The sequence below is a fragment of the Polypterus senegalus genome, chromosome 7 (assembly GCF_016835505.1).
Source record: "Polypterus senegalus isolate Bchr_013 chromosome 7, ASM1683550v1, whole genome shotgun sequence".
NCBI classification, from domain to species: Eukaryota; Metazoa; Chordata; class Cladistia; order Polypteriformes; family Polypteridae; genus Polypterus; species Polypterus senegalus.
In genome coordinates, this window is record NC_053160.1 from 117,398,203 (window position 1) to 117,423,202 (window position 25,000).

A 25,000-nucleotide genomic window follows, 5' to 3' on the forward strand; every position below is an offset into this window, starting at 1 on the left:
TTAATTAAGTTATGACCTTTGTACTTCACAAATGATTAATAAAAGTACCATAGTCTGAGTAAAGTTGTCATTTTATTGCTAGATACTTTGTTAATCTCAAAGGAAAAATGGTCAAAGTCCTTTAGTAATGCACCTGTTTTTTCTTTAGTGTCATTAAAATACTGCTCAAATGAACTTTGTTGTGATGCGTGCTCTCAAATGGGACCATATTTCATGTAATTATACATTTAATGTCCTTCATTTAAATTTTCTTGTAGGATTCTATCTTACATAGTTACCTCAACATATTCTGTGTACTGTATTTGTGTGTTTTTATACATGCTACCTAGTTTGCAAGCAGTTCCCAGAATAAAAAGTGGCACCTAGGTGGTACAGGACAGTAAGAGGGCTTATTATTCAAATAAATACAAAATGGGATCAAAATGGGATAGAATCGTTTGTGCAAGTGTATGGAAGTAGTGAACTTTGAGGCACTGAAATGCCTGAAATTGTATCACGTACCCTGTAAATATTCCACAGAGAGAGAGGTTTCTGGAAAGATATCAGAGGAAATTCCCCCAGTGTAACAGAGGACAGGTGCCATAGCCTGTGCCTGGTTTGTTTACCCTCTGCTTGGGAAGAGAGTGATCCCAAAGAAATTAGCCAAATAGCTGACATTACTGGAAGTCGATAAGGTGCAGCTATATATTACTGCATGAGGTTGATGATAGCATGTTGTTTTTACTGATATGTATTTATTAGTAGTGATTTATGTTTTTTCTTTTGCTTGCATGGCATGCTTATGACGTGTGCAGTTTTTATCTATGATTCATATAAGAAACCCAGAGATATTTACTTGTGTATTTTCAAACATGTTAAATGCAGTCAATTGTTTTACTTTTTTTTAAACCTGTTATAGTTCCTGTGTTGCAAGGGGCTAGAAGACATATAATCACTCCCTGTTTCTTTTCTGTATAAGCTGAGTCTTTACAAGTTGCTAAAATGAAACTCATACTCCAAATATGTGTGTTGCCTCTTCTGTAACATACTGTATATCTTTCACATTTCTTTATAAACCTTATCAGTTTCAGAGATCCTATAAGCATTTAGTACTACAGTTATGCACCAATCTATGCTTTCTTGAGTTGAAGCAATTTCAACTTACAGCCAAGGGCCATAGGAAAACAATAGGTTAATAAAGTTCTACAAATTTCCAAAGCCAACTGCAGTAATATGTCTTTTGTTATTATTATTAGTTCACTGGGTACCATGTTTTCAAACTTTTGGAAGGTCTTTTAAGGTTTATCTTGAATGTTGTTGGTCCATGTGTATAATTCTTAAGTGTTCAGCCTGCACCACATTCCATCAGTCAGCTATAAATGGAACTTTTATCATCCTTTGACCTAGTTTTGCCTTTTTAAATTCATCGATGACCCTTTAGCAATTGAAAACCTTCCCCTTGGTAAAATAAGTGTGATTGGGGTTCCCCCTTTGTGAAACAAGCTCACTGAGACGTATTGCTTGACCCACCATGATGCACTTTCAAATCAACAATGGCAATCTGCAACCCACCTGCAGCGTGACCGAGAGATTGAAAAACACTGCCTTACATGGACCTGTTGAGTTGATGCTGAGACACTCAAGATTGGTTTGTTCTACTCCGTACCAACAGTTAAAGTGACTCACACCAGAACAGACAGATCAACATTTGCAATGACCTGTACACTTTGTGACTGACATACAGCCACATATATCCTCCCAAATGCAGCTGTAAGTTGGTGCATTACAGTATTTAGAATTTAGATGTCAGTCTATCATAGTGTACATGCATACTGTTAATGTGGAATAGGGTTCAAACTAAATGTGAGAGACAACCGGGAATTCTTTATGTGTTAGTCTTTGACGAAGTGAAGCTCTGCCCAAGCTGCCTTGCAGCTGATGCTGCTGCTATGTGGTCCCTAGAGACTGAGTCATACTAAGTGTGTTTAAGAACTTATATGTTTCTGTGTGTGTGTAAATAATAAATTAAAGGGTTTTTGGCTCCTGCCATCCTTTTAGTACTATTGGCACTACGTGTTTTATAAAAGTTTGACTGAGCTTCATAGTGGTTTCACTGCAATGAAACAGAGCTCTGCATTCTACTTAATGCTGTTGAATTGGTTTTTGCTTTTTGTAGCCATTTACTTGACTGAAGTGGGTCCAGGAAATAAAATGGGGAAAAAAGTTAACTATTAGTTATTTTTAGAATAATCTTTAGTGAACAGAAAAGCAAAAACTAATTCTCATAATATTGGCAGCATTAGGTAAAAAATAATCCAGGGTATGGGACAGTCTGTTATAAGATGGATTCTGTGTGCTCTTCTGAAACTTGCACTCTCAAACTTTGCTTAACAATGTGAAAATACACTGTTACAGAGGCAAAGTCAAGGCTATATGTTCCTTGCAGTAGGTTCTGGGGTAAGTGGGAGAGAATTGCAGAGCTGAGCACATATTTTGATGAAGACGACAACCATATTTCCAAGGTGTAGAAGGCTTTCTGTTTCACACAGACTGTACATACAGACACACCTTGCGTTCTGTAAAAGTTCCATATGAAAAATCCTTACATAGGCAGAGATTTGAATAAGTTGAAATTGAACACCTACTAACCCCTCCATTAGGCACATTCAATAAGCTATTCAGGGTTCTTTTATGTTAAAATTTCACTAAACGCGTTTAAATTATATATTTTTTGACAATTTCGATTAATTAAAAAATATTTAAACAAAAAACATTAAAATTACATAAGTGGTATATTACTAATAAAATGTATCTCACTTTAGACAGTATTTTAGTTGTAGGATGACAAAGGACTCTGTTGCAAGATTCCAAAAGATAGAAAACGTTGAAAGTGATAGCATAAGAAGTGTTAATTGAATCATTGTCTGGATTCATTTCACTATTAGAAAAATGCCATTTACTTTTAAAATCATTAATACTCAAAGATATAATAAAGTAAAGTACAGTATCAGCTATCCAAGATTCAATTTTCAGATGGATAATCAAATAATATATTTTCTGAACATGTTTATTCCAAATCAAGGTTGATGATGAGATCTGGCGCAAATCAGGAGAGAATCCTAGCTAGAAAGTGAGTCTATGTTAAAACACACATGCACACTTATATTTTTCAAATAATTAATAAAATACAGTTTATAAATCCTGTAGAATGTTACCGGACTGACAATAGACAGTAGAATTGGTAGAGAGAAAAAGTTGGTTCAATTGGGTGTTAACGAAAACAATAACAAGACATGCTAAAGAAGAAAAACATTTTTTTAAAGGCAAGTGAGAAAGCAATCGAAACTTGAGTCAAAGTTCATGACAGTAGCTAAAGTATATTATTTCTTCTTATCTTTTTAAGATTGTGTACTAAGAAATATATTACAGAGTCATAAAATTTTATGGAAATCTCTGGCTGCTATAGTTTGTTGATTCTCTCACTTGGAGCATCTGGTAATGTTGATCTAGGAAGAATATTTCTGGCTAACTAGAAACCTTAAAGTTTTACATGAAGTTAAGCAGCTCTTTTTCGTAACTTTAGGTGAATTGTAACATGTCATGGAAACAAGCATCATTTTTAGTTATTTTTGATTTGGGCCTTATACATAGAAATTTAATTACTGAAGCCTTCCCAGGACTGCATGCAACTTAGCTGGCATAGAAAAAGATGTAAGTTTTCACCTAAAGGGCCTGACTTGGTGTAGAAGTTACATCACTTAGTAAAATGTACATATACTTTTTGTTTATGTGTGTATGTGTACCTATCTGTAATGTGTATGACAGTCAGGTGCAATGCTAGAAAAAAGTAGCAAAGAAAAAAAATTTTTTTTTTCTCCATTGCATATTTCTGTAAGAAGATCGAATCAATGTAATATCATCTAAGTACTAAATAAGTTATTTTCAGTGGCTCTAAAACCAAACTAAGTCTGTAGTAGTTCTGTATTTCACTTGCCAGTCTGTCTGGTAGCTTGCAGTACTGACTGCCTTAATATAATGACAAAATTCTACAAAGTAGAAGTATAATGATTATCGCAACACATTATTCCACTTTGCAGTATCTTTGCTAATTTATACAGAGTGCAATGTAACCACCAAAGTAATTTGCAGTGTCAGTTCTTAGGCGAAACAGTAGCTACTGAGAACTTTTTGTGTGCCAGAAGCAAGGGTGTACAGCAGTATTTTCAAAGCTTTTTTCTGTGTTGACACACTTTTTGTAGCCCAGAAAATCCCAAGGCACAAGACGATTCTACCAAATATAAAAACAAATAAATATCAGACACGTGCTAAACTGTCCGATGGGCCTTGAGTACCAGAGATGCCATAAAAAAAATTATTAGTTACAAATTACAGCAACTCAAAATAGGCATAATTAATGTTTCTTTTATTCTTCAACAGTTCAGATAAATATTGGAGTGTCATATGGACTGCAGTGTGCCTCTTGAAAGTCTGCTAATATGACACTAAGGCTCCTCAATTTATTCCATATTTTATGCAAATGTAGGTTGTTGATGTTTAAACATTGGAAGCTGGGGTTTACAACATGCAGCATCCAGTCTCCTGTATGGTATTACAATCTCTTTTTTACCCACTCGCTCTGCCCTTTTAAAAGCTATCATCATTTTCCTTTGGGAAAACTAAAATGTTGAACAATATACCTCTGTGCACCAGCATACCGACACATGCCTGTAAGCAGAATAAGCAGCCCAACTGCAAATAACACCATTAACACTAAAATTGTTAAAGCAGCATGTGCTTAGCAACATCAACAATAGCTATAGATAATAATAAACATTACTTATTGTACTCACCATCCATATTGTGTTCAGAATCTGAGAAGCTTACATTTTTTTTCTTAGTCTGAACACCCTTACTATACATGCCAGTATCTCATTCTCACTTCTTCTTCTTCTTCTTCCTCTTCATCTTTATCCACTTCTATGTGGTTTTGGCAAGGTACTCCTTCTCCCTTCTTTCTTTACTTACTGCTTGAATTTAACCTCACTGCTTCTTCCTTGCCTGTGTAATAAAAGGTACAACTGCCTTTTGAGAAAGCACTTACTGGATTAGTAAATTCTAATCTGATTTTGTGTGTCATTTAAGTACACAAAATTTGGCGGAGCAGTGAGGAAGGGTTTTAAACCCGTTTTATCAGGGTCTATCCAATGGCTGTGTTGTTACCCTTGATTAGATTCAGTTGTGCAAATAAATTTGATTTACAGAATCGACCCACAAGGGAGTCTATGCTGAAACTCTGTTTTTTTCATAAAGTGCATTGTGATTTGGAGTAATGGTTGGAGGGGGTGTTGCTGATATCCAGATTTTTTTAATGTTCCTGACTGGTTTTCATCCTCAAATCGGTTTAAACTTTTTTAACTTGCATCCCCACACACATCTATCCATCCATCCATTATCCAACCCGCTATATCCTAACTACAGGGTCACGGGGGTATGCTGGAGCCAACACATATACTATACATAAAAGATCAGATACAACACGTGAAAGGAGTCTGGGATCTGGATGGCCCCCCCATTTATTTGCAAAAGTGGCAAAGGTGGAGAAAAGGAGATCTTTCACACATAAAATAGCAACTATTCTACTCCCATTGATGTTCTATTTCCAGTCTTTAGTTTATTCAGATGTGATCTTGTGGTGTCTATGGGGCAATGAAGCCTAGAGACCAGATGGAAACTGAGAAAAAAAATCAAACAAAGTGTTAAGCTGTGGTTCAGCCCCAAATTCTTTGCCTTTGTTATCTTCAAATTGGTCCCGATAAGGCTTGAAATTTTGTGATAGTCTCCTGCATGTGTATGTACAGTACATATGTTTTATATAACATACCATATCATTCTTAGAGCCTGCTTAAACATGAGCAGAGTCATGGAGGAGCTGAAGCCTATCCCAATGAACACTGAATGCAAGGCAGGAACAATTTCTGGTCAGGGCACCAGTCCATCAAAGGGTGAACACACTCACACACACCATATACCCACTAGGGCCAATTAAGTGTCGCCAAACCACCTAAGCTGCATGTCATTTGACTGAAAGAGGAAATTGGTGCAACCAGTGGATACTCATTCAAGGGGAACATGCAAACTCCACACTCCTGACTGCAAGGCAGCATTGATACTACTGCAGCACTGTGCTTCCCTGTGTATAATATGTATTTTTTTATTGTTAAAATTTTCAAGCTTTTAAAAAAGGTAAAAAACCTTACTTGCCCTGGTTTATTTCAGTAATGTTGGGTACTGAATGCTGGTGATGTCCTGTTAATGTGTTTCATGTAATAAAATTTATTGATAGAGATTCCATATCAAGTTATAAAATTGTTTCATTTATTTCCCCGTCAGGCTTCACAGTACTATCAGAAACTGCTTTTCCGTTTAGTACAATACAAGTAACATAATCAATAGAAACAGCTTCAGTTATAAAATTATTGTTTATTAACAGGTATAGTCATCAATTTGAGCAGTGCTTATAACCTCAAGCTTATTGGTAAGGAATGTAATCAAATATTGTTACCTGCTGGCTAACTGTTCACTTTGTAACTTTGAGGCTCAGATAATATATTGTCCATAAATCTGAATTCATCAGCACAAGAAGTGTAGCATGTATTTTGGTCTTATCCTCATATGAGTGCAATATATACAGAAATTTAGTAAAACTTTTTCAGATGCCTTAATGAATGCAAGAATATTTTATAAGATCTGCTGCAGTGAGTGTCCTACTTTAGTTTTATAGTAAAGGCAGATGTAAGCTATTATTTGTACTATAAAACATTTATCTCATACGCTGGGGTTTAGTACACTTTTTTTTTTACACTATAAATCAGTCATCTGTTTTTACACCCTGCCAGTTTTCACACTAGAAAAACAGTCCCATTGCTTTTTTATTATGGAATTTGTAAATCTAAAATACACTACATTTAACAAGAATATTTTTCATTGGTGTATGGATAACTGCAGTCGTCCGCCAAGGTATTAAAATATTTTGAAAATATGCTATTACTTTATGGCCAGTAACCATAAAGTAATAGCTTTGCAAGTAGAAAGTTATACTTTTGGGAATTTTCCCCAGAAAGCAATTTTTGGTTGTAGGAGCATTTTAATATAGCTGTACTCAAATATTTTTTTCTCTTAAAACACACCTCCTTTACGGTCAAGTACCGTGTTGCATCAGTCCTTCCATTTTCATAAAGAAAGCACATCATTTATTCCAGGTCTGCTGTATCTGTGAAAAATTTGCAAGTGAGCAGCTGCCCACCACTGCTCTTTAACAACAACAACATTTATTTATATAGAACATTTTCATACAAATGATGTAGCTCAAAGTGCTTTACAGGAAGAACAAAGAGAAAAAATACAAAATATAAAAAGTAAAATTAGGCAATACTAATTAACATAGAATCAAAGTAAGATTCGTGTGTCCAGGCTACATATGTATCTTGATCATTCTGTCCATTATGTGCCACTTTGCATGTTCTCCCTTCCCTACATCAAATTCATGCTGGCAGTGTACTTCATATTCCATGCTGCATGAGAAACACTGTGAGGCCATTTCAAGTAAGTTTATAACCATTTTTTACCTAAGTGTAATAACTGGCGCGCCAACAGTTTTCAAAGTTTTTTCCTATCCATCTAGTGAACTAATGTAAATGATGATAAGTGTGTCATTTTCTCATGGATTATTTCATAGGTAGTTGTCTGCTCAATACACATAGCAATTCATATCTGACAAACAATAACATTTATTTTTATAACTTTTTCATACATACAGTGGTAGGAGAGGATTTGTTGAAGTATAAAGGATAAATGCAATCAAATGCAAGCTGAAGTCGGGAGGCATCGGTTCACATCTTGGTCTCAAAGTTCAATGGCATTGTCTGTAGCAGCAATATAGTGGGGGAAAAAACAAACAAAAAAAAAATGCCAATCATGTTTTTGAATAGAATTTAAGAGTTGCAACATCATGGGCATTTGAAGTGCAGCAATTTAGGAAAAGTCCAGGAAGGACCAGAGAGTGACATCCACACTGATGAAATGATTGAAGGTTAAACAACACAACAGCTTCAAAATGTTTAGATTTCCCCTTCTTTGTGTTTGTATGTGCGTGTGAGTGTGATAATGTATACAGTATACTGTGTAAATTAATTGTGTATGTATATAAGCAACATTTTCCTTGGGAAGTCTGTCATGCATATTTTAGATGTTAAATAGCCACGATGAGGTACAAAAGGAGAAGCAACACTAATGTGAAACTTAACATTTTTACAGTGTCTTGCTGGTATACTGCTTGGTCACAACTCAATGCACTAAGATTATGTGCCTGTTGTGTTACATTGACATACCAAAACTTCCAGATGAGATTGAAAGGGTTCATTCCTGCAACACCTATAATCTACTATGACAGTATATTGCGATTTCTGTGAGACAGGTTTTTTTTTGTTGCCAAAAGAAAAAAAAATACATAAAGTGACTGTTTTTCAATGTATTGCCTCTTATATTTATCTTTTATGGAATATCCAAAGTTTAGCCTTTTGTGGACATTTTCTGGCCAATTTCCTGTACATTTACAAAGGAGCTGCCATAACATATCTGTTTAATTTTGTTCCCTGTCTCACTTTTATCATGTTTAAGCAAAAAACAATGTTTTAAGATTCTAACTTGTGTATTACATATTTCTGGTTATAATAGGATTCACCTTTCTATAGTTATTACCTACTGACATTTTCAGTAAAGATTACAGTAACTTTATTTTTTATGTGCAGTACTTTTAAGAGCCATCAAAGTAAAATGTAATTATACATAACTTTCTATTGTAACAAATGGCTACACTTACAAAATGAGTTGTAGAGTACATTCAGTATCCTATTAAGGTGAAGAAGGAAATAAAGCACAGTAACAGAATAGGAATCTAGTTAAGTAGTTAATTATTTTCCTTTACTGTACATCTTTTACTTTATTTTCATTTTCTATTGTTTCTGTAGAAGGTGTATTTGATATTACTCAGTATGACAGAGTTATATATTAATATGGTTTTATATACTCTTACTGCAGCTCTGGCAGCTTTGGGAATGTGGTTAGATTTAAACCAAAGCAAAATGGAAGCAAAGCAAACTCCATTAGAAGAATTCTCTGGGAGCAAATATCCAAATTGGTTAGCATATATGTCAGAATATGCTTTATATTTTATTGAATATCTGAATGGTTTACTGCATAGGCTTCTTCTGAGTTTTGGAGTTACTTTTTTTCTGTGTTGGCAGCAAATATTTCTGAGTGCATGTTTTAAAATACTAATACAGTATTAAGCCAGCAGATTCCCTTGTGGTTTAAATTTACTTGTGTTTCTTTGTGAATATGGTCACAGACGTCCGGGGTCCTTGTCCGGACGGGACACCTCTTCACTGTATGGACCCGGGGGAGCAAGCCTGGTCAGAACAGTACCTCCCCCAGGATGCTCGATGGCAGCCCCCCAGGTTGGCAGTGGTGCCTCGGATTCCCGCAGGGCTACATGGGAGATGGATTTCCCTACAACACTGTTGGGATCTGGGGGTTGCCGCCCGGGGGGTGCTGCAGTTGTTCCTGAAACCATGTGGCCGGTCATTACAGGTAATCTTATTGCACTGCCACCAGAGCCTCTTGCTCTGCTGCCATGAAGGTTGTTGCCTCTGTTTCTTAGACTTGTAGTCCGTGGTTGATCGGCTGTTCAATGTTCGACTTGTAAGGTCTTGTGAGTTTTGCCCTGAATATATGTTAGTTAAGATCAGCCTCTTCAGGATTGTGTCAGTCGATTGAAATAATTTTTCTAGAACAGGGTAATTTGCTGGTGTGAAATTGTGCTAAAGCGAACCAGCCAGGATTATTTAATCTTTCTTTCTTGAACAGACCACTGGTTGGTAGAAATCTTTTCTAACTGGTTTATTCAGTGTCTTTTCACAGATTGGAGTAGGATCTGGTACATTTAGATTACAAATGCCTTTTGCCAGGTTTTCTTAAAAACTTCAGGATTATATTTTTAAAGAAATGTGCATCTTAATTTAGAAAATTTAAATGTGTTTGTCAAGTTTATGTGCTTTTAGCCTGTATTTTTGATGTGTAATTCAGACATTTGTTTTGCTCCTATAGATGATCTATATAGTTAAACTTTGTTTTAATAGAGAAGAGGGAAGTTTTAGCATTTTTATTTATACCGTAAGCATTTTGGGAAAGTGGCTTAGGTACTGGACTTAGTCTAAATCCCCAGTTTTGATTGACTTTGATAGCAGAGCAAGTCACTTAACCCGCCTTTGTTCCATTTGTAAAAAATGTGCATAAACAATTGAATTGTATGCTGATTTGCATAATAATTATTATAGTAATAAAAATAATATATATGAGACTTTATTGCAGGTATGAGATTCACAAGGATAAAGAACCTATTCCAAAATTCTGCTTTCTCATTTATAAAGCTTAAAAAGCCTTTTTTAAAATTTTAGTTGGTACTAATCATGGTATTCAATTCATCACATCCTTAGTATTCTGTGTGTTTCTGTGTATATGTTATTTCCTTCAGTGGCAAAAACACTTATTTTTAGATTTCTTTCAGTTTTGAAAAGTTAAATTGCTGGCTCAAACAAAAGGAAATCAGCAATATTCAAAAAACTAGAATGAATGTGTTGCTTGCTTTGGTTATGATGTGAATAGGACAATCAGAATTGAGTATATATATATTTTTTATCTCTCATAGATTCCCTTTGGTTACATTTTAAAATGTTAAGAGAGTGAAGTGCATGGAGGTGTAAGTCAAACAAAAATTTCTTGTCTCAGTGATTGAGAGTATATTAATTATTTTTAGAAACCTTTAGGTTTTAGTCTAAAATAGGTTGTTGGCCTTGCTGCCTCATCTTGCCAGGCATTTATTGAAATACACTCACCTAAAGGATTATTAGGAACACCTGTTCAATTTTTCATTAATGCAAATATCTAATCAACCAACATGGCAGTTGCTTCAATGCATTTAGGGGTGTGGTCCTGGTCAAGACAATCTCCTGAACTCCAAACTGAATGTCAGAATGGGAAAGAAAGGCGATTTAAGCAATTTTGAGTGTGGCATGGTTGAGTATGGTCTGAGTATTTCACAATCTGCTCAGTTACTGGGATTTTCACGCACAACCATTTCTAGGGTTTACAAAGACTGGTGTGAAAAGGGAAAAACATCCAGTATGCGGCAGTCCTGTGGGCGAAAATGCCTTGTGCTAGAGGTCAGAGGAGAATGGGCTGACTGATTCAAGCTGATAGAAGAGCAACTTTGAATGAAATAACCACTCGTTACAACTGAGGTATGCAGCAAAGCATTTGAAGCCACAACACGCACAACCTTGAGGCAGGTGGGCTACAACAGCAGAAGACCCCACCGAGTACCACTCATCTCCACTACAAATAGGAAAAAGAGGCTACAATTTGCACGAGCTCATTAAAATTGGACAGTTGAAGACTGGAAAAATGTTGCCTGGTCTGATGAGTCTCGATTTCTGTTGAGACATTCAAATGGTAGAGTCAGAATTTGGCGTAAACAGAATGAGAACATGGATCTATCATGCCTTGTTACCACTGTGCAGGCTGGTGGTGGTGGTGTAATGGTGTGGGGGATGTTTTCTTGGCACACTTTAGGCCCCTTAGTGCCAATTGGGCATCGTTTAAATGCCACGGGCTACCTGAGCATTGTTTCTGACCATGTCCATCCCTTCATGACCACCATGTACCCATCCTCTGATGGCTACTTCCAGCAGGATAATGCACCATGTTACAAAGCTTGAATCATTTCAAATTGGTTTCTTGAACATGACAATGAGTTCACTGTACTAAAATGGCCCCCACAGTCACTAGATCTCAACCCAATAGAGCATCTTTGGGATGTGGTGGAACGGGAGCTTCGTGCCCTGGATGTGCATCCCACAAATCTCCATCAACTGCAAGATGCTATCCTATCAATATAGGCCAACATTTCTAAAGAATGATTCAGCACCTTGTTGAATCAATGCCACATAGAATTAAGGCAGTTCTGAAGGCGGAAGGGGGTCAAACACCGTATTAGTATGGTGTTCCTAAAAATCCTTTAGGTGGTATGTGTCCCAGTTTTTATTTTTTTCTTCTTCATAGCAACATGGTTTAAAGTGATTTTATACTGTTATCTTTATTGTGTCTTTTATGGTATGTAGCTTTTTAAAACATATTTAATGACCAGTGTACTCATTTTTGAAAGTTCTATACACAGATGAGCTATATGACAAAGCACCTTTCTTTTTCGGCACTATACTAATGAGCTTAATGCATACAATATAGTTATAGTTTTTTGCATATCTGATATTTTGGTAAACAGGCTGGTTAAGCAACAAGCTGATGGTCTAAGAGTGAGCAAGTGGTGAGCATTTAACACAGAGCCTTATGCTGTGCACAGATAATGTATAGATACTTGTAGAACTTATAGGATAAGCAAGGTAGGTATTTGCTTCTAATTCTGATTTGGAACATAGAATAAAATGAATTGAAGTGGCCCGAACATTTGGAATCAAAATTAATCCAGATGTCATTTTCTAGACCTTCCATCCATTTTTCTACTTGTGTTTTCCCACTTAGAATAGAAGGATGCTAAATATAAACAGCTAAAGTTGCAAAATAAATACCTACAGTTGCACCATAGATACCAAAATTACTGGTTTCACATACTAAGCAAACCTGATGTGTTCACTCCATGCTGTGAATTCAAGTTCTATGAGCATATACAATTTTTTGCAAAACCTTAGTTTTTCTTACTTGATAATATTTTAACCGTCTTCTGCAATTGCTGAATTAAAAGTAAAATACAGTATTTAAATTGACGTTTTAGAGTGTTGCCATCACTTGTTTGAAGTATAGTATATAAATAATGTGTTGGTATTTGTTAAGTATAGTTAGTTGCTGCCACATAAACTAAATTGCGTTCCTCTATTTTCCTTCTCCTTTTTAGCTGTCCCTTTTCCTCCAAGCCATCGACTAACTGCAAAGGAAGTGTTTGACAGTGATGGGAAGCCCCGGGTGGATGTCTTAAAGGGTCATTTGACCAAGGAAGGCCGTCTGGAGGAAAGTGTGGCCTTAAGGCTCATCACAGAAGGAGCAGCTATTCTCAGATCTGAGAAGAATTTATTGGATATTGAGGCACCCGTAACTGGTAAGTAATTGGAATTCAGAATGAGCTCTTTTCAAAAACAAAAATTGTTTCTTGTATAAAGTATCGGAAATATTCGTGGGCATGTTTTTATTTCCGTTAGTCATACAAGAATTAAAATTAGGTTGTTGCTAGATGAAAGGAAGTAACTTGATTAACAAGAGAGAATTCTTACTTTCATTCTTTTTCATCTCATAACCTCACAGTTTCATTCAGTGACTGGTGGGGTGCTATAAAGTCTCATTGCGGCTGCGAATATGCCCTTTCATATTGTTGGGAGAGCTTTTCGGTTTATTTTTATTTTATCCTCAGCACCAGGAATGATTATTTTTAAAGAATGAAGTTTTGCATTGAATGATGTGATTGAACATTTGCAAAAAAAAAAAAAAACAACATTTAGATGCTTAGGAGCTATATGGCAGTATTTATTGGTATAGCGATAAGCATATAAGGTGAGGTAAGAAATAGACATATTGACAGTAGAAGCTCTGGGTCACTTATCCTGCCCTAGACATACAAAGAGACATCTGAATTCATTCAACTTCACAAGTTAAATAGTTTTATCTTTTTTACATTTTCATGGTAGGAATGAGTGTGTTAATGTAGATTTAGTATACATTTTGAATCTTTCTTTTTACAAGCCATTTATTTGATCTGCACAGCATGCAGTTTATTTTTAATTTTCCATGTACCATGTTGGAAGCATGCCAGAAGACAGAATCTCAGATGTGCCTGTAGACATCTCCTGTAACCTCCTGATGCTCCAGGCATAAAGATGTCATTAAATCAATATTTTAACAAACTATTACCCAGTGTAACTATAATAATATCTTGTAATATAATTGTATGATCTATGGAATTGTTGTTGGATTATTTCCAAACATTTTCCACTAAGGAATATCAACATTTGAGATGCGTGCTAGTTCATTTCAGATTACTTAGACTGACTTCCATTTGTCTATTAAATTATATAAGATGTAGAAAATGATGTTTGCTAATTATGTTGGAAAAATTATCCTTTCAACTTTATCGACATTCATATAAACCCTGTTTGAAAATGCTTTGAGTAGGTGTTAAAGCCATGTTTTACGTTTACTGTAACTAGTGGATGGTATCATGTCAGGATTCAAATCATATAAACAGAAAAATAGAAAAATTGGAAAATTAAATGTTCCTTGGTTAACTATGAAATATTTAAATGCAGTTATTGAGCTTTATTTTTATAGTTTATTTTTTTCAACTTATTTTTTTGGGATTTATAGTTTATCTAGACAGAACAAAACACCATACTCAAACAGATGGCAAGAAAACTAGCTCTCAGATAATCATCACAAGTTAGATGGTCGAAATCAAACTTCTGTTGATAATATGAAAGGTTGCCATTGTCGTTGTTCATGCTAATAAAGCTAAATATGATCTGTGAAGAAATGGTAGAACATACATAATTTTATTTGCTGCCTGTTTTCATATTCTGGTAAAGACCCTGATAAAGCCATGATTAGCTCCTATGCAGCATGAGTAAACATGAATACAGTAAGTAACCTTGCAAATAATAAATTAATAAAATAATGAAAGCAAATAAAACATGTAAATAGTAGAGGACAGCATTAGTTTCATTCATCGATCAATTTTCTGACCTGCTTATTTGAAGGTATGAAATATGTGAACTAACTGTGAGTGAAGCTTTAATTCATCTATTGCAGATCCTAAACATTTACATATTTACACTCATTCCTTGCTGCAGACTCATGCCCTGTCTATGGAGAATTTGTCTTTTTACAATGTTGCTGGGATATGTTTAGTCCCCTACAATCTTAAAGTGGGAATGTAAATGTTTGTGTGTACAAATTTGTAGAACTTTATTATTTTTTTTTTTATAACTTAGGTTCTTCAAAACACAAAATATTAATAGTTAAATGAAAAGTATGAATATGTTATACTAAGTCCATCTGGCATCAGAGAAAAGTTTATGAATATTCCATCCAGTGGATACCCATGACAGTTTACCATAGTGCATATGCAATGCTGATAACTCTTTCAAAATTCAGTGACATTTTAAAGTTGGATCTGTCATTGGTGATATCAAATCAATGGTTTAATTCCAATGCCAGCAATTGTAAACTAACAAAAACAGAAGCATAATATGTAAAAATGTATCACAGTGATTATTACTGAGGTTATATTAATAGTCTCTCAAACAGCTCTAACAAAAGTATGGTATCCTTCAATAATAGTGTTCAACTTATGACACTAATTAACCTTTTTAACATTGGCGGGGAGGTCTTTCCAGAGTTTCAACACTCTGTAGCTAAATGCTGAAGTAGTTTTGTTTATCTTGGAATTTTTAAAAAACTAATTGCTATGTGTCCTCCCTGTATGGAGTTTGCATGTTCTTCCTGTGTCTGTGTGGGTTTCTTCTGGGTGCTCCGGTTTCCTCCCTCAGTCCAAAGACATGCAGGTTAGGTGCATTGGCGATCCTAAATTGTCCCTAGTGTGTGCTTGATGTGTGTGTGTGTGTGTGTGTGTGCCTTGTGGTGGGCTGGCACCCTGCCTGGGGTTTGTTTCCTGCCTTGTGCTCTGAGTTGGCTGGGAGAGGCTCCAGCAGATCCCAGTGACCCTGTAGTTAGGATATAGCGGTTTGGATAATGGATGGATGATTGCTATGTAGTCTCTGGACATTTATTAATTATATAATGTAGTAGGCTAAGCCATTTCTGATATTATATGTCAAAAGAAATTATTTAGAATCCGCTCTAAATTTAAAAGGAAAACAATATGCAGATTTAAGAACGGTAGTTTATAGAATCTTTGCACTAGCTAAAAGCATTTAAAACATGTCTTGAATTAACTAGTATTAATCAAATAATTTAGATAGTCTAACACTAAAATAATATCATAGTTTTTCTTCACATAAATCAATTAACTTTCTAATATGCATAGTATAGTATACTAATATGTATAATAGTTAGATCAGTGTTAATAGTCTCAAAACTTTATGTAATTATTACATAATGATTACATTTAGGTTAGCACTTGTCAGTATTATCCTGCTGTTTATAAAATTATTAGCCACTGAAACAACTTTTGTTTTCCTGGATTTACAGAAAAATAATTTATCAGTAATTTCATCTTATTAAATCAGTTATTTAGCGAATTATCAGCTGGAGCCATCGGCATATGAATAAAATGAGCATTTCTGAATTACGGTATATCCCCTAATAGCATGTCAAAATGAAAAATTGGTCTTAGCATCCAGCACCATATAGCATAATTTAACTGTAGTAAACAAGACTGTTTCAATTAGACTTATGCATTTACTAATAACAAAGAAAATATACACATCTTGTAACATTAAGATGCATTCTGTGTTGTAGTTAATTAACCTGAAAGTTGGAATATTTTAAATTTTGTAGTCACTTCATCAAAGAGAGTTTATCACATTCATCAAAGAAACTTTATCATATTTTTCCTTTGTTCACAAGCAAAAATAATAGTAAAAATATAACTATGTCAGATACATACATTTTAACAGTACTTTACAATATCCATCCATTATCCAATCCACTATATCCTAACACAGGGTCACAAGGATCTGCTGGAGCCAATCCTAGCCAGCACAGGGCGCAAGGCAGGAACAAATTTCCAGGCAGGGTGCCAGCCCATCACAGAGCGCACACACACACAAACACCAAGCACACACTAGGGACAATTTAGGATCGCCAATGCACCTAACCTGCATGTCTTTGGATTATGGGAGAAAACCCATGCAGACACAGGGAGGGCAAACTCCACGCAGAGAGGACCTGGGTAAGCGAACCTGGGCCTCCTAACTGCGAAGCAGCAGCGCTACCACTGCACCACTGTGCTGCCCGCTTTACAATATAATATAATTAAATATGTAAACCCAATATGCTTATGATGGCTGAATAAATTTCACAGGCAGCAGACTCCAGTTCATATTTATTTATAATGAGACTAAATAAACAACCCATTTGTTTTAACTGACATTCTTATGAACCACGACTTTCTTGATATTTTAGTTTATAATTTAAAAATGGAATAAGAATCTGAAAATCTAACAACATCCTATTAAAGTTTGATATACTTTGAAAAGAATGAGGCCAAACATATGTATGTACTGTAGGTTTTAAAATAAGCCGTATTTAAAGTGGGACAAAAATGTAACATAAAATAGAGTGTATATATACACTCATATGTATGTATGTATGTATGTATATATATATATATATATATATATATATATATATATATACTAGCAAAATACCAAGGCTTGAGCGGAGAGTAGTGTGTTAAAGAAGCAATGAAAAGAAAAGGAAACATTTTGAAAATAACGTAACCTGATTGTCAGTGTAATTGTTTTGTCACTGTTGTGAGTGATGAGTGTTGTTATCATTATATATATATATATACACACACACATAAACATATATATATATATACATATCTATACATATACACATATATACATACATATATATATCTACATACATACACACACATATATAAACATATATATACATATACATATATACACACACAGCTATTTCGTATCAGTGCAATACGCTGTTTGTTAAACGGTTGACTCCGCTCTTACGTGCAATAACAAATCAAATCATTCAGTTGTCTTTGCTCATATGTCATTTTAGAGCTGGACGCCTGGCATCTTTTTTTGGCCACAAGTTCGTTTCTGTTTGGTGTGAGGTTCTGTGTTGTGGAGATTCTCAGGATGGCTTGCAGGTGCTCATCAGTGAGGCGACTACTGTGTGCTGTTTTGTTAGTCTTTATCACTGAGAAGAGCTTCTCACACAGATATGTGCTACCAAACCTGCACATGGACATGGAATAAATGTCGATTAACCTACTGCTTCAACCAATCAGATTTTGAGTTGGTGTCAGTAGGGCTCTTTAGCAGGCGTACGGCAACGTCACCGTATTCAGACCCATTGATTGGATAGAAGCCGATATGAGGAAGTCTACGACGCCATTGAACGCACCACAAACGCGCTCCGAGCGAAAGATCGTCACGTGCACTACAGCCAACTCCATGGCAGGATTCTGGACAATATTATTTGCCAGACACAGACCAGATTTCAGGACCATGAAAACCCGATGTTTGTTACGCTCCTCGAGCCCCAAAAGTTTCGGGAATACAAGAAAAATTTCACGCATGCAGCCTTCTACACTTTTTGATCTGTCTCGGCTAAAAATGGAACTGACTGTAATGTATGCTATGGATGATTTTACAGGAAAATCTCCCACTGATCTCCTAGACTTCCTTCATCAGAAAAATCTGAATGAGAGCATGGGGCGGCTGTTCACATTGGTATATTTGGCGGTGAGCATTCCCGTGTACACTGCTTCTGTCGAGTGGAGATTTTCAGCCCTAAAACGAATTCAAACTTATGCCTTTTACCATTAGCTTCGATGGCGATAGAAAGTGAGTTTTTGATGGAACTGAAGCGCTCGGATAATCTGTATGACAGAGTAATTCAACTGTTTTTGAGGAAAGAGAGGACGATGGCTTTTGTTTACAAATAATCCGAATTTTTGATGAGTGAAATGTTGTGATTTTCCTAAATGATATTGCACGTTTATGAGTTATTATTGATGTTTTTTATGTGTCTCGCGGCTGTGGCTGCAGGAGAAAGGAAGTTGTTCATCCCTGGTTTGTCTATAAAATAAAGGCATTTATTGTGGTTACAGGAGTGTATATATATATATATATATATATATATATATATATATATATATATATATACACACCCCGATCTGCATACTGTCAAATAAAAACAACACACGCCGTGGTGCAACACGAGAGGCTTAGCCTCTAACGCTGACATCCGAGGTTCAATTCCCGAGACGGGGTGCAGTGAGTGTGTACGCCTGATGAGCCCAGAATTAGGGCAAAACACATGCCGCTTATTGTTTGCATTATTTGACAGTAAAACTATTTCAGTATATTCAATGTATATAAATCAGCACTTTCCGATTCATTTTACCCTCGCACCCCCTTGGTTTGAGAAGAAGTATGAAAAAATATGAAGTTAACACAGAAAAAAAGATCACCAATTGAAGCTTTATGAATAATGGATACTTTATTCGCCATCAATAATTATTTTGGTAAAGCCATACTCAGTGTTATCCTCCTTCCATGTTCTATTTTTTTCGCGACTAGCCATGATTACATGAACGGTAAAAAAGTAAGAGCGAAGTGAGGGTGACATATCCAGTCAGGCAGGCGACAGCTCAATAGCTCGAATTTGGATATAAGTAGGTTCTATTTAGTCGACAGAAATATGTTTGGTAGGAATGTAAGTTGAATTTACTCTTTAAATTTCTATGGTGAAGAAAAATGTATGCAATGCTGACTAAATTTACCTTTCATTCCTACCAAACATATTTCTGTCGACTAACTAAAATTACTTATATTTAAAATTTAAATAGAACTTGAACAGATACGATACTTCATAATACCCACGCAGCACTACAGTAAGTGCATGTAAGAGCAGGAGTCATCCTTTTTTTTTTCATTTTTCTTCCTCGATGGATTCTGGCACCCCCAGCAACAGCTGCTCGCACCCCAAAGGAGATATATATATATATATATATATATATATATATATATATATATATATATATATATATATATATACTAGCAAAACACCAGCTTGAGTAGTACTGCATTAAAATTTTTATTAAGAAAAAAATTTAACCTTTTTAAACTGAGGGAAAATATGCCAATAATTATTTGTTAAGGATCTCTTTGTATACCATGTTGTCAGTTCGGCCCTTAGGTTGTAACATGACCAAGCTGTGCGCTGAGCTTACTCTTGAGCATGCAACTTACAGTTGGCCATGTGAACAGTAATCTTGTCTCAAATCTCACATCTTGGATTGCTGCTGTCATAATCGGTTTGAGTTTCATGGTTTGTTTCAATTCCGACAGTATTTGCAGGATTTGTTGTGTTGAAGTAGCATTCGGCATCTGTCAAGCGTTGTAAGCACACAACCGGTTTCATCGATAAAATCACATCCAGCTTTTGAGAGTTTAAACATTCATAAACATCAAAGTGTCCACAACTGAAATCGTCACCTGTGAATCTAAGATGTTTAAGAGGTATTGGCGGTTGTCAAAAGGTGTAAAATATTTGGCCATTTCGGTACACTTGAAAGCGACAACCGAACAATTCAGCGGCAGCCATCAACTCACATGCAGAACCATAGGTGAAAGGCTTAAACATTTCACTCTTATAGTGCTCCTGTGTAGTATAATTATCTCCTGTACCGTCATCAGTCCATACCTTGAACCTGTCCCAGTCATTCAATACATAAGACACAATGTTCCTCCGGATATCAAGAGTGAGCCTGATTTGGCCGTGCAATATGTAACAAAGAGAATGGAAAAATTAGGTGCCATCTCCGAGCATGGAAACCACTCGGTAAGTGACAGTTCTTTGATCGATGGTGTTCACCTCGATAGACATGTTAATGGGGGTTGGAATGATAAAGGAAATGGGTACCTGAGCAATGTAAAGTAAGTCTAAAATACCTATACAATAACTATAATTGTAATAAACAAACAAAGCCGTGGATTAAACAAAAAGGCTGTAGTTATCAGTAGGGAGACATGAATCCTATGGCGAAGCAAGGAAGGGAATATAGAGACCGGAGCGACGGACGGTCTTATATAGGCAGGCAGCCAACAACGTGGCAGGCGTTGGGATGGGGGACCCAACGCAACCTCACACGGTGACCGAACTGCAGGCTATGGACGTATATATGTGCGTAAGTAGGATTCAGTTAGCGTTAGGAACCCGTGTACCAAATTTCTTGAAGATGGACCCATAAGTAACAAAGACTGTTGAATAGTACAATATGGTGGCCGACAGTGGCATCATACCACCGAAATAAGTATGTACATTGGTTTCAGTTAGTGCAGGGAAGCCGCTTATCAAATTTCGAGAAGATCGGGGCATAAATAAGAAAGTTCAACATGGCGGATGTTGTTGACCGTTATGACCATTACGCGTAGAATTTCGAAATGAAACCTGCTTAACTTTTGTAAGTAAGCTGTAAGGAATGAGCCTGCCAAATTTTAGCCTTCTACCTACATGGGAAGTTGGAGAATTAGTAATGTTGGAAAGTTCAATATGGCGGCAGACAGTGGTGTCATACCAACGAAATAAGTACGTACATCGGTTTCCGTTAAAAGTTTAATATGGCGGCCGACAGTGGCATCATACCACCGAAATAAGTACCAAATTTCAGCCTTCTACCTACACGGGAAGTTGGAGAATTAGTGACGTTGGAAAGTTCAATATGGCGGCCGACCGTGGCGTCATACCACCGAAATAAGTAAGTACATCGGTTTTGGTTAGTGCAGGGAAGCTGCCTACCAAATTTCGTGAAGATGGGGCCATAAATAAGAAAGTTCAACTGTCCAACAAAAAAAGGTGAAAAAAACTGAAAACATGTTTTATATTCTAGTTTCTTCAAAATAGCCACCCTTTGCTCTGATTACTGCTTTGCACACTCTTGGCATTCTCTCAAAGAGCTTCAACAGGTAGTCACCTGAAATGGTTTTATTTTCAGTTATTTCACCTTTTTTGGTTAAGTACATAACTCCACATGTGTTCATTCATAGTTTTGATGCCTTCAGTGAGAATCTACCAATGTAAATGGTCATGCAAATAAAGAAAACACATATATATATGTGTATGTATATATATATATATATATATATATATATATATATATATATATATATATATATATATATAATATATACAGTGGAACCTCGGTTTGCGAGCATAATTCATTCTGGAAACATGCTCGCAGTCCAAAGCACTCGTATATCAAAGTGAATTTCCCCATAAGAAATAATGGAAACTCAGATGATTCGTTCCACAACCCAAAACTATTCAAATAAAAATGATTAATACAAAATATAAAGTAAAAATACATAAAACAAATTAACCTGCACTTTACCTTTAAAAAGAATCATGGCTGGTGTGAGTGAGTTTCTAAACTCTTGTGAGGTCCCACCCAACGGGACGACACGCGGAAGAGTGTCCCAAAGCAATCGCAGTCTCCCAGCGCTGTAGTAGTTTGCCGTATAAGCGTATCCAAAAATAATCGCGGACATGCAGACAGAGAATAGGAGATGATTGCCTTCAAGAGGAGAGAGAGAGAGAGAGAGAGAGGGACGGACAGACGGACGGACGGACGGACGGACGCAAGCAAGCGAGGTAAGGAGAGAGAGAGAGACAGGCGTGAGCGAGAGAGATAAGGAGAGAGAGATGCGAGTGAGAGAGAGAAGAACCATCAGCTCAGTTGTGATCACATGACGCTGAGTAGACAAAGTGTATCCATACTACTCGTATTGCAAGACATCGCTCGTTTATCAAGTCAAAATTTATTAAAAAATTTAGCTCGTCTTGCAAAACACTCGTAAACCAAGTTATTCGCAAACCGAGGTTCCACTATATATATATATATATATATATATATATATATATATATATATATATATAAATATATATATATATATATATATATAAATATAAATATAGGGTGCACACAAAGTCTGCATACCCCTAACTTTTGGAGGATTTTGAAAGCTAAAAGGTTACCTCTTGGGAATCCAAAACATCTGTATGGGTCCCTCCATGATCTCTGCATAGCCGAATGTGCCGCCAGGTCCTCCAGCTCATGTTCTGCCACATTTGTGGGGTGACTTTCTGGAAGGCTGCGCGAACCGCATGTTCAGTTCATTGTTTGATGAATAATGGCGCTTCCGCACATCATCTTTGATAAACCCAAAGAGTACATTATCTGGAGAGGAGAAGGATTGTTGTTTGATCCTCGTCTGATCCAATGATTCCCAAAAACTTCATTGAGGCGATCACGCACAGTGATTTCGAAATGGGCAGGTGCCCATTCTTGTTGAAACCAAACACTGTCAAGGACACCCTGGTTTCTCAGTTGCGGGATGAGACAGCAATTCAGTATTTCCAGATAACTGATTTGGTTAGTTAACAGAACCATCAAAAAAATAAGGCCAAACAAATGCTGTGCTGTCATTCCGGCCCAGATCATCACGTGTGGTGGGTTATGCTCAATTTCTTCAAAGAAATGTGGATTTTCTTTTACGCTGATAAACACGTTTCGATTGCGGGAGCTGCGATAAATCGCGCACTCGTCAGAGAACATAACCTGTTCCTTCTCAGCATTTGTTGAAAATTGGTGCAGCATCAGATCACAAGTTTCCTGGTGTCTGTCCAAGTCGGCATCTGATAACTCGTTAACGTGCAATGGATGGCAGCATTTCATTTGCATGTTCTGTTTGATGTGTTTTCGCATTGTCGATTCCGCTATTCTTAACTCAGCAGCACGTTTACGAGTGGATTTTATTGGGGATCGTTGGATAGACTCTGCCACATCTGCACATGTTTCATGCCTTGTGGATTATCTTCCACTTTGCGGCGCATCTCGGACGCTACCCGTTGCAAAAGTCTTCTTCTCCCACTGCAACAACGTCCTCATTGACGCACAACAAACTCATCCATGACATTTTGATCGATTTCCCAGTAACAGGCCGCTCATGAACCCACACAGTGGCCACCAAACGCTACTCGATCGTGAAAACACTTGTGTCACCCATCGCTTTGTCTTGGAACGACTACCACGTTGCGATTTCTTGAGTGGCAGCCGGTGGCAGCACCAGACAGGATGTCGGAAACACACCTCGAAATACCGGGAAGACTTGGGCTGATGTCCACAGTATACAGTATATATATATATACATACAGTGGTGCTTGAAAGTTTGTGAACCCTTTAGAATTTTTTATATTTCTGCATAAATATGACTTAAAACATCATCAGATTTTCACTCAAGTCGTAAAAGTAGATAAAGACAAACCCGTTAAACAAATGAGACAAAAATATTATACTTGGTCATTTATTTATTGAGGAAAATGATCGAATATTACATATTTATGAGTGGCAAAAGTATGTGAACCTCTAGGATTAGCAGTTAGTTTGAAGGTGAAATTATAGTCAGGTGTTTTCAATCAATGGGATGACAATTAGGTGCGAGTGGGCACCCTGTGTTATTTAAAGAACAGGGATCTATCAAAGTCTGCTCTTCACAACACACGTTTGTGGAAGTGTATCATGGCACAAACAAAGGAGATTTCTGAGGACCTCAGCAAAAGAGTTGTTGATGCTCATCAGGCTGGAAAAGGTTACAAAACCATCTCTAAAGAGTTTGGACTCCACCAATCCACAGTCAGACAAATTCAAGACCATTGTCACCCTCTCCAGGAGTGGTCGACCAACAAAGATCACTCCAAGAGCAAGGCGTGTAATAGTTGGTGAGGTCACAAAGGACCCCAGGGTAACTTTTAAGCAACTGAAGGCCTCTCTCACATTGGCTAATGTTCATGTTCATGAGTCCACCATCAGGATAACACTGAAGAATGGTGTGCATGGCAGGGTTGCAAGGAGAAAGCCACTGCTCTCCAAAAAAAAATTGCTGCTCTCTGCAGTTTGCTAAAGATCACGTGGACAACCCAGAAGGCTATTTGAAGAATGTTTTGTGGACGGATGAGACTAAAATAGGACTTTTTGGTTTTAAATGAAAAGCGTTATGTTTGGAGAAAGGAAAACACTGCATTCCAGCATAAGAACCTTATCCCATCTGTGAAATATGGTGGTGGTAGTATTATGGTTTGGGCCTGTTCTGCTGCATCTGGGCGAGGATGGCTTGCCTTCATT

General features: G+C 36.6%; 1 protein-coding gene across 1 annotated transcript in view; it reads left to right on the forward strand.

Moving 5' to 3' along the window:
• LOC120532800 (serine/threonine-protein phosphatase 2B catalytic subunit alpha isoform-like) overlaps nucleotides 1-25,000 on the forward strand; it is a 396,980-nt gene that overhangs the window by 166,921 nt on the left and 205,059 nt on the right. Inside the window, 1 exon segment of the mRNA XM_039759182.1 lies at nucleotides 13,004-13,204. Within this exon segment, the coding sequence (XP_039615116.1) occupies nucleotides 13,004-13,204 (201 nt within the window).